The following is an 11,835-nucleotide window of genomic DNA, read 5'->3' as shown; positions in this document are numbered from 1 at the left end:
TGGCCAATCGGAGAGGAGGCTCAGGTCGTCATTGCCTCATTTAGCATCTTTCCACCGTATTTGAACACACAAATTCAGCAATATTGACAATAAAAACCATCAGAATGACTGGAATCATACAATAATATCCTTTCTATTACAGATCAGTGGACAAATATTTACAAATGTTTTTTTTTATAATTAGTTCTTTATGATGACACAGGCACTGCTTCCCCTTACCGCACGCCACTGAGTGAAATACAACAGGTACAACGTTTACTGGGGGGAACAGAGTGAAATAGAGGGATTATGTGTTGCAGCGGGTTATAGGTCCCCCTTCGCTGATTATTTGAAGGAATCCAGGATGCCTTTTTTTTTTTCTTGAACTCTCATCAATAACATTGTTGGACTCCGTGTGATGAAGTGCCATTTATTCCAGCTATGCGGTGTCGTGGGTTTTGCAGAATAGAAAAATTTAAAGTCAAAGCCAGTGATTTTGTTCCACGTTTTATTTTAGATGCAGCCGACTCGGATTTGAAAAGCTCTCCGCTAACAGAATACATCTGCTTCCGCAACAATTAGTGTGCGCATGAATCACTGCTTCGTTCATGCACAATTTCACATGATCTCAGAGTCACTCAGCATGCTTGGCTAACGTGGGTGGGAGCTGAATCGTTGTTTATGCGGGGAAATTATTCATCGGTGAGAGAGATATCCAATCAGCTTTGCCTTCGTTGACCTTGGACTTGTCTCTCTCCCACTAAATAAAGTTATTAGCCGTCTTCGAAAATCTGACAGCAATTTGACTCTATTATTCCATTTCCCAGGAAATCTACAAATTAGATTTACAAACTTTTAAAGCCCTTCCCTTGCGCGTTTTGGTTCATTATTCGTCTTAAATACCTTACAGTCATTAAATACGCTCCTATAAATATCCACAGCTATTATTCCTCATATGGGCCACTTTCATCTTTGTCCTCAATTTTAATGACTTTTTTTTTTCTTTAAATAGAAAGCATATGACACTGCCTTTAAATCCTCAACTTAATATCCTAACATCTCGGAGGATGGCGAGGATGGAAAGCACTATAGGGCAAAAGGAGAGAAACATACATCTGTGGCGCAGCGCTAATTATTAAGACTTATTGTCGGGAAGCAGGAAAAAAGAAGGAATGACGTTTTGGAGCTGAGCGATTCTCAGATCCTCTTCCAAACGCCTGTGCTGGTGGTGGCGCTAGTTTGAATCTGGTTTGATGCTTTTGTGCACTAGCCGTTCTGTGGTTTACGCATCGAAAAACATACACAGGTATGAAGAAATGTCTCTCAGGCCTAAGAAAGACAGTTTAATTAAAGACATTTTCTTTAGATATTTTTCAAACCTATACACAAAGTAACTTTTTTTTTTTTACTTGATGCCAGTAAACACAGCAGCAAAGCAAAATAAAAGGCTCCATTCCAAGTTGAAGTTCGTGCTAAAATAAAAGCATCCGGATAAATAAAGCCAAACAAGCACAAATAATCCCACGTGAACGAGCTCATTCCACAGAAGGTGAACTAATATATGAAATAAATGATATTAATAGATCAATACTGATGCATCCATGAGAAAGCAGCCTTTTATTGGTGATTTTTTCACAGAATATAGATTCCTCGTTATATGTCTGTGGGAGGATGAACAGGACAGGAAAGAAAAAATAATTTTATTTTGGACTTTTTGGTAATCTATGTAAATTTTTTTAAAATATTGAACAGTTCACCTATAAATCAAGACATCCTCACAAAGAACTGGGACATGGATGCTCAGACACAAGCTTCCTATTGAGTTAAAAACAGCCTTCTGCTGAAAAGCTGTGCAAAAGCCACGCAAGCGGAACTGTTGCAAGAAATGTTCTTTTTTTTTTTTTACAAATGCATTTTATTTAATCTGCTCCAGATGGACTGCACTGTACTCCATAAGCATCCCTTGCAACTGCCCCATATTCATAACACTCTAAGTACCTTAGACTGCTGCACAATACACTTTGTTTTTACAGGAAAGCACGTGCATGCAGATTGAGAAACCATAACAGCTTGTGACTAAAAGCCTCAGGTGGCTAAAGACACGTAAACCCAACTGCATCGTTCAAATGATGCATTCCGACTTCATTCTGAGCATTAGCGCACCGCGGCCTCGCAGAGATCCACCCCTGCCTGTGTGGAAACTTGTCTCAGAATCATCCCAGTGGAGGGTTTCTTGCAGCGCCATGTCAACTACACCCTGACGTCTCTGCGAGTTGCGCAAGCGTTTCCATGCCGTGTGTGGTCGCGTGTTGTGAAAAGGTGCAGAAGAGCAACATTTGTGCATGAAATAAAGGCCGGACTTTCTCAGGAAGCTGCATGCTGGGTGGGCTCAGGGTTGGGGGGCTCACAGCCAGCTGCAGCACCTTCACACCATGAGCTAAAGCATGACTTCTTCATTTTCTTTATTCAGATAGAATAATCCACTGAACTTGCGTTTAACTAAGATGTTGCTTAGCTTGTGTTTCAAAAAAGAAAAATCATCTCTGCGCTCAAAGAGCCTGCCTGCATTTTCACGCTACATTGACTTGATGAGTATTTCAGCACTCTCCACTGGGATTGTTGTTTATGGGGGGGACTGATGTAGGGTTACATGAGAAAACATATGGGACTCATTCATGAATAAGCAAAGGGTATTTACAGGCCTTTGCGGATCAACCGCAGCAGATTTGATGCAACATTACAGCATTCCTAATAGTGGTTTTCTATTGTCTGAATAAGATGCAGCAACGCGATACGCCGATGCGATAGCATCCGCAGTGATAATTGTCTGCACGTATACGTATTGAGACGGACTTTCCCTAATTGCAGTGCCGTGCAACTTTATCTGTTTGCTTTCTTTGCCTTAACTTTATCCCCCCCCGTGTCTCTACTGATAAATTCCTGCAGCCTGATTTGCGTTTAAGAAGTTGCTCTCCGTTTCTGCAGTAAATGACAAGCTTTCAAACAGAATAACAAACAGGAATCCAGAACCACACTCGAACGTCGGGGTGTTTCAGTGACTAGCATGCCATAGGTTCATTCAAATCTGCCAAATATGGCATTTAATAACAACCAACGGTATTTTCTATAGATGTCTAATTTTGCATCAAAATTAGATCGTATGGCGAGTCAGTTTCAGGATCATCTTTTATTGAATCTTATGAGGTGAAAACATTCTATGAATGGAAAAGAAATATTGTTTCAAACGAATGGATGCAAGACGTGCCGGAAGAATATTAACTGGGAGTATTTGTCTTTGTCACAGCTGACTAAATCAACTGGACATAAAAAGAGACAACTTTATAACACTTGTCCCATCTTTCCCAGTCTTCCTGACTGGTTTATTCCTCCTACAGAGGGCAGTGTTTGAGTGCAAGTGCCTCTGCTGTCAGTGCCCGTCATCTCTGGATGAGAGCTAGAGCTTTAATCAGAATCATTCATTCATTCATTTGCCAACCGCTCATTCCGTCATCGGGTCACGGGCCAAGCTGGAGCCAATCCCAGCAGTCAATGGGCGAGAGGCAGGGTACACCCTGGACAAGCCGCCAGTCTAATCAGAATCAGAATACTTTAATAATCCCACAGGGAAGTTATATTTAATAATCCCGCAGGGAAATTATAAAGTCAACCTTTATCAAACATATCCTGATGAAGAGGAGGGAGAAACTTTCCAAGCCCGAAATTAACCACCTAAAATTCAGAGACACGTAAAACTGTGGAATTCATTAAAATGTTGTGTTTTGTTCATTTAATTACAACAACAACAACAACCAGATGTGTAGATTCTTCTGTGAAGTCTATCCTCTCCTCTCTCCTCTCTCCTCTCATCCTCTTGCCTATCCCTCTCCTCTCCTCTCCCCCCCCCCCCCCCCTCCCAGGTTCGAGCCCTCCCACTTCGCGCACACTCTTAATTGTCAGCTCGCGTATAGCCTTAAATACCGTGCGCGCCTCTCGGCATCGAGGCTGGAACTGACCAACTCCTGACGGGCATCTCTGTGCGCGCTCTGAATCATTCCTCCTCCTCCTCCTCCTCCTCCTCCGACCGACCAGCATGCAGGTGTCTCTGGCGCTCCTCGTCCTCAGCCCGGCCCTCCTGCTGCTCCAGGGATGCTGCACCGCGGTGAGGGGGTGGAAGGTTCTCAAAAACGGTGCCACGGAGATTTTACCGGAATACAGAGAAAACGCTCGGACGCCCCAGGAGGCGATTACGCACACGCGCAACGGCAGCGACGACAACGACATCAGCGGCGTGAACAACAGGGCACAAAACGGCGGAAAAACAGCAAACGCAGTCTCCTTCAGTAAGTGTTGAAAATATATATACTGGTGGGATGCTTGGAAATAAATAAAAGATGAATTTAAAAAGCTTAATAAGGCGCAAAAACAAAAAGATTCCAGTCATTAGTTTTTGCGCAAAAGAGAAAACACAAGATAAACAGCCTTAATGAAGTAATGCGCGCGTGTAAAACCGTAAATCTGGGAGTTCTCGTTCCTTGTGGGAGCACGTAGAATGAATGTGTGAACCGGTGCGGAGAAACGCGTAAATCTGTCATTTAAATAACCCAAACTGTAATTTATACACGTGGAAAGAATGACTTTCTTAGAACGCAACAGGAGGCCTTTCATGCATAATGTAGACCATGACGCTGTTTAAGTTGACCAGTAATATAATAGCAACCTGGAAAAATGCCACATACATTCCAGCAAGGCATTTCTTTTATTTATTAAAATATTCCATCTGTGGTCTTAACAAAGTAGATTGAATAATTTAAACGGGGTTATCTTATCATTATAATAGGCAAAGGAATCCAGCTTGTCCATATTTGTGAAAATACATTTCAGACATGCAGAAAAGTTATCTTTTCTTTTTACACTTATTCCTAATGAAGAGCAGCTCGGCCATGCGGAGAGTGTTCTGTTTTGGCTTAACCCTTGGCCAAAATTGAGGCTGACGAGAGCATCTCTCACACACACTCACACACTTCTGGTTTTGTTCTCCATGCAGTGTGAAATGAAACATTCGAACAGACACCGGTGCCGTTTTCTGCATTGCCTGTCTTTGGGCCATTAGTAAAGCAGTATAAGCTATAACTATTTGATTGCAACAACATGTTAACCAATAGAGAAACCAATTACAGTCCGTTCTTCAGCTGGATGTCTTTTAAAAATTCCTTTTTCGGTGACACTTTGCATGCGAGAAGGATTTCCACCTGTGCCCAGTAAAGCTCGTCTAATTGGACAGCATAGCGGCAATCCTTTGCTTTTAAGGATTTGAGATAGCTGGTGCAAAACTGACTCAAATGTCTTCTGGTGCGACTGAGTTTTAGCTGAAAGGGCAATTTCCACAGCAGGAAGCCATATCACACTTTATAAAAACTTTATCATTCTCCCAGAAAGAAATGGGATACGCAGCATGCAAGCATGTGTTGGGTTTCGCACACACGGAGAGCGAAACCTCCTGGATTATTTTCGTAGTCCGGCTCTCAGATTTTGTCCTGGGATGGCATTCTCAGACTCCCCCCCACTGGGATCACAGAAGATGCTTTCGACCACTGTCTGGCCTTCCTCCAGTTGTCTCTCGAGGATTGTCTTACTGCCGCGGGGAGAAGAGCGGAGCACAGCGTAGTCGTAGAGTGTGATGGTTTCCGGGCCGCCGTCATTAGTGAGGATTTTCCCCCCCGAGGCTGACAGCAGAGAGGGGAACAGGAAATGTGAGAGGAGAGACAAAGAATGATTGGGAGGAAACAGTCATTGATCAAACAACCAGACTTTTTTTTGGTGTTAATTGGTGCAAACTGCTGCCCAGTGTTTCACTCTAGACATTGTGTGCGGCCCGGGTCCCTTCAGTGGCAGCCGAAGAATAGCAGCGGATTGAGTTCTCATGGGGGAGAAAAAAACAGGAAGTCACCTCATATAAATTCTTTGTTCAGACCTTTTTTTTTTTTTTTTTGCAAAGAAAGCCTCAGAGGAAAACAGATCCCGCTCCGAGTGTATCCTTTCTTACCCGTGAGCTCCCTTTCCCCCATTTCTTTAAAAAAAAATACAATAAGCTCACACGTAAGGCTGTTAGAAAGCTTCAGCTGAAACATTAGCGTTAAACTATGCGTGCGTCGCCTCAAATCACTCTGGCAGATGCCCAGCTTCTGTGGAACTGTACAGTTAAAATAACCAGACAGCTATTTACTCCTCCATCACCACATGCATTTCCTGAAGGCTAGCGCTGCATGCCAGTTTTCCCCTCCAGCCCAAACCTCCATTAGGATTGATTGAGCTCTTTAATGGTCCACTGGTCTGGATTTGCTATCAGCTGATTGCTGCCAGCTGGAATTATTTGACCCCCCCCCCCCCCCCCTTTAGTCTGTTTATGATTGAACCATGAATCAAAATAAAAAAAACAAACTCTGCTCTGATGTCATTGGCGTAAGTCCCCTACTAAAGATGTTAACTTTGTTTTATTAAGTGGAATTTAGAAAAGTGCAGCTTTCCGCTTTTACATCTCAGAATTCAAACAAAAATGCTATTTTTGGTTCAGTCTTGTGTATTTTCTTTAAATTCTCCTTAATGTGTGAAATTAAACCTGTGCTGGACATAGACACATCTGAAGCGCTCAAGGGGATAACATGCAGAATGTCCATTCCAGTGTGCTGCTGCGCAAAGTGTTTCTTTTGGGTTGAAACGCTTGAGTGTAACTGTGAAATCCTGATCTCAACCCAGGGGCCTCGGAGCTGAGCTGCAGGGAGCGGCGCTCCACCCGTTACATCACCGACGGATTCTGCCGCAGCGCCATACCGGTCAAAGAGCTGGTGTGCTCAGGCCAGTGCATGCCAGCGCACCTCCTGCCAAATTCCATCGCCCGTGGCAAGTGGTGGCGGAGTAACGCTTCGGAATATCGATGCATCCCGGCTCATTCCCGGACAAAGAGGGTCCAGCTGCATTGTCCTAACGGCAACACTCGGACTTACAAAATCCGCGGGGTCACCTCCTGCAAGTGCAAGCGCTTCCGGCCTCACCATAACCAGTCGGAGGTCAAGGAGGTGCCGAAGCGGCAACGCAACAAGAAGCACAGTCGCTTGTCTCAAGACCGGAGCAAGAGCAACACGCCGTTGATGGGCAACTCGTACTGATGCTGCCCGTCAGCATCCGAGGACAGAGACCGAAGCACGCTAACACACACACACGCACATGTTACCAAACACACCGACCAACACATCTGCTTCACAGAGAAAGGAGAGGCAATAAAAAAAAAAAAAAGAATTCAAAGAGCAAAATCCATAAGCTAATTGTTGGGCTGGTTTTGACAGCGTATTTGGTGAGCTTTGCTTATTCTGTTGAATAAACGAGCCAATGCCCAATGGCTTCGGTCCGGATACGCATCTTGACTTTGGATAACATGCCATCTCTTCATTTTAACAGCTCCAAACCGCCTCAAATCCCGGTTTGCCTTCCGCTCCAACAGACTTCATGCAAGCGTAATGAGAAGCCCTCACGGAGGTTTCCATCCCATCTGTGCAAACATCCTGCAGACGCCGCAGTCCAGCTTCATGTTGGAAAGGTGTGCTTTCGCTCCAAGGTGGTTGTAATTCATATCCTCCTCGCCGTGTGTGGAGAAGATAGTGGCGCCTCCCGTGGCTCTGATGCTGGCATGTCGACAGGTTTTGCCGGGGGGGCTCCTGACCTGTGCAGCGGTGCAGGCAGTTCCTTGGACAACACATTGAGGGCCCCTCTCATCAGGACAGCTGAAAAGCACCCCAAACATGCCTGCCATTCACAGTAGCAGCACCTGTCCTATTAATAGATAGAGATGGTCAGAGATGACAAAGACAAATAGAGAGAGAGAGAGGGGGGGGGGGGGGGGGGGCATCGAGCAGTCTTATGACTCCCCTTATATACTAAATGAGCCTGTTCCTGTGTTAAATGAGTCATGAAAGACCATTTTACTACCTTTATTGTCGACATAACTCTTCTGGAATTCCACATAATAAAATGCACATGTGTAGGATTGCCAGTTGTTTAGTTACCTTGGGGTAGGAAGTTCAGCCCACACCGGAATTCCTGCGTAACGGGCCAGCGAAGATCAGCCACCCCCCCCCCCCCCCCCCCCCCCCTGCGGAAAGAAAAATCCACCTCCATTCTCCGTGACTGTCTGCTGCCCCTCTATAAAAAGCTCAACCAGGAAAGGCAGACAACAAAAAGAGAACGAAATTACTCCAAATCCCTGATTATTAATTGCTGATGCCTCAAATGGGACCCCCCCCCCGTTGTTTTCCTCCTAATTTTGGCTGTCTAAACTGTCCCGAGAATGTTTGCTTCTTTTTCCAATTGTGTGTTTGAAATAACAACTGGAAGGGGATCGGTCATATAAGCTGAGAGCCGTGATGCATAACTTGATTGTACATATACCTGTGTGGTCCTCGGCGGTGGCGCCCCCACCCGGCAGGGTGTCGAGGAAGACGGGGAGGGCTGTTTTCCACAGACACAAAGAAGGACGGTTATAAAGGATGAACTCCATATTTATTTTTTACGTCTTCATTTAAATTATTTATGCAACCGTTCTTTTCTTCCATTTTGTTTTTTTAGTAAATGATAGCCATTATTGTCACATAGTATGATAGCAAAGTTGCAAATCAAATACTGTACAGTATGTGAATAAAGTAAAAGCGAATATATTTGAAAGAGCTGGCTTATTTGTTATTATTCTTATTTGAATGAGTGCAAATCATTTTTATCTGCCTCGCTTCCCACAAGGCTTCCGGTGGGTTGATGCACTTTAAGTTTAAGGGTTCAGAACGCATCCCTCTATGGTTTACGTCTGAGCCCTGTGGAACTACCCCACTGCTCACGAATGTAAGTTATGCAAGAAAGTGCCCTCAACTAAATTAGGTCATTGTCTACGCTGTTATTTTTAATTAAGTGGACATGACCTCTCTGAGGGCCAAAGCAATCGCAATGAAAACACATAACAGAGGAGTACTGTGGCAACCGTGCTTCGGTGCTCGGAGCTCATCCTACGTCGTGCCAATGGGGAACATTTGATATTGGATTTCATGACGTCACCCGTAATGTGCAGTCATTATGTCATTTGCAAGCTAGATTTTCCGAGAGAGAACAAACATGCCATGCATTAACCCAGCTGGGAAGGAACAAGTTTCTCAAGAAAGTCAAAGATACATCTGAGACCAGCACAATACCCATATGGTAAACCGATGACAAATAAAGCAAACAATAACCTTTAGGTGACCCTCGCAGACCTGCCGAATACTGGAGGTGCTTGAGGATCTGTTCCCAGCAAATGCAACCAGTCCACGAAATTGTGGTTCAGGCCCTGATATAAGTGTCATGAGTGGATTTTTGGATACCAGGTGCAGGAGTCCCTGGGGATCCCACTCTGTGTAAGAAACTGGACTCCATTAAGTACACAAAAAGTTCACAAACAGTTCCTGTTTGACTCATGGCCTCCATAAGAAATATTTATAGAGAGGACGCACCGGCCATAATAAATGATAACAGTTTCCTCCTGTCCAAATGCGGGAGAAGAACTGAGGGAAAATAATTGCACGTCAGACGTTGGGACCGCTCTCTGCAGTGCTGACTCAATGTTGACCTCATCTTTCATTTTGAGACAATAATTGCGTCCCAACAAAGCTCTGTGCTGCTTTCGGCGATGACAGCCCCCCCACCCTCTCATCACATCTCCATCTCCATCTCAAGTCTGCTGGCAGGACAGGAACCTCATGAAGTTACGTCTCACAGATGAAAGGGATATGTGCTATAGACCAGTGGTTCCCAAACACCGGGCTGCGGCCCGGTACCGGTCCATAAGGCATTTGTTACCGGGCCGCACAGAAAGAAGAACTAATTTATAACATTTGCGTTGTATCGATTATTAGCGTCTAAAATGTGTTTTATTTTGAAAAACGACTGGATTTTCTACAACGTAACATTCGCCTGTGAATTTTCTTGGTCACGTGACAGTAGCTGTTATTGAGGCCACACCTAATGGTGAGTAGATATTGGTGTAATACTTGTTTAATAGTTATTGCAAGTGCATTATATAAAGTTTATTGGTAAAATTATAGTCCTCTTTTTTTATTTAATTACCCCCCTCGGTCCGTGAAAAAAATTTCCCGGCATGAAACCGGTCCATGGCAGGATAAAGGTTGGGGACCACTGCTATAGACCGTGTGCAAAATATGGCTTCATTTGGTGAGGCGTGCTGCAGCAGCCTGTAAAAACAAATATTAAACTATTAATTTATTTAAAAAAAAAGAATACGTGTGAAACACAGTGAGCTCATGAAGCCCAATTGTACCCTGAGGGTTATCGGACTGGGGTCCGGTAACAGAGGCCCCTTTAATTCGGGACAGTAAAGCCTTCATTGCGCTTCTCGTTACTTAACACGTGTTCTACCCACAACTGGGAGCTTTAAAAGAAGCAGCTAACAGCAGTTAGCAGCAACAAATTGAGAAGAAAATCGACTAAACCGAGGACAAACACGACTATTGGACCCTTTTATGAGTGAATTGAATGCATATTTTACAAGAAATTATTTTTTGAAAAAGGCATCCATTATAAGTACGGTAAATGGGAAAATCGCTCTCAAAATTTAATGGGAGCCAAGTTAGACCAAGACCCATCTTTTTTTCATCAAGATCCATCCAGGGGTTTTCCGGCTAACAAACAGACTAACGGCGTCAAAGGCATCTCAATCCATCTCCTTTAAGATGCACTTCCATGTTATTTCATCGGGTTTGGAACTTGTCTGAGCAAAATTGATTACTCAGCCAAACTCATGATCCGTCAAAATAGGAGGGGGAGAAAAACACACATAAAAAAACAATCAGTTTTCCAGTGTTTATGGGACACTGCGGGAATGGCAACAAATTAGAATATTGATTTGCTGTCAGTGAAGTTGACAGCTGTTGACAGAATTGTGTATTGATACTGGATTGATCACATCTCTAATGACATATCTTGATGGTGATTTTAGTCCTTTAAGTATTTGATAGATGCTTAACTTGACCAATGATCATTTTACTACCTCTTGCTGACAGAATCTTTATTCCTACTACGGTCTACTGTTGTTCTCGTTGCACTGGATTCCCTTCACATTTTTAAAAAATTTTTTTTTTACATCTGTTTCAGTTTTATCTTTTGCACTCATGGAGTGGAACAGTAAAATGTGTCAATCCAGCATTGTGCAGTAAAAAAATAAAATAAAATAAAATATAGTTGTCTTGAAAGCAGTCACTTGAAGAGTTCAGGCTGTCAACACGGTATAATGATAGTTTGTTTGTCTTCAGCAAAAAAATAGAATTGACTCATGTGTTTATTGCTCTTTGTTGACCACAAAAAAGGACCGCTAGCATCTCTTCAGGTAGCAAACACAGCACCTCTTCTTACACGCCAAACTTACCCATATACAAGTCTTTAAAGTTTCTGGTCAGTTGCCCACGCAACTGAAAGCTGCAGCAAGTCCAAGACGTTTATAGAGACGGTATACGGTGACCGAACTCGTACATACAGGCCTTCGTCAAGGATTACATAAAGTCAAAAATGGTACACCAGAGTAGTTTCAGCTCCGCTCCTTCCAGCCAGGATTTTTTTTTTTACAGGAGCGGATATTATGGCTCAAGTCAAACACATATGGAAGATGACGGATGTATTTGGAGATGGATGTTCGTGCTCTTCCAACCACTCCTTTATCAGGTCACGAGTGCTAATAGCTTGAAGCAAATGGAAACCAGAAGACCGCTCTGGCTGCCTGAAGGAATAAGGAACACGGGAACCACAAGTTCAACAAATTTTCGTGTTTCTCCG

General features: G+C 43.6%; 1 protein-coding gene across 1 annotated transcript; it reads left to right on the top strand.

Moving 5' to 3' along the window:
* Nucleotides 1–4,069: 4,069 nt before the first annotated feature.
* sost (sclerostin) lies at nt 4,070–7,142 on the top strand. The gene is made up of 2 exons (XM_068754570.1): nt 4,070–4,319; nt 6,733–7,142. The coding sequence occupies exons 1-2, from the start codon at nt 4,070–4,072 to the stop codon at nt 7,140–7,142; spliced, it is 660 nt and encodes a 219-aa protein (XP_068610671.1).
* Nucleotides 7,143–11,835: the final 4,693 nt, after the last annotated feature.

This window comes from Brachionichthys hirsutus, chromosome 21, assembly GCF_040956055.1.
Source record: "Brachionichthys hirsutus isolate HB-005 chromosome 21, CSIRO-AGI_Bhir_v1, whole genome shotgun sequence".
Classification (NCBI taxonomy): domain Eukaryota; kingdom Metazoa; phylum Chordata; class Actinopteri; order Lophiiformes; family Brachionichthyidae; genus Brachionichthys; species Brachionichthys hirsutus.
Note: the sequence above shows the minus strand (reverse complement) of the source record. Positions and strands in the feature narration are given on the sequence as shown.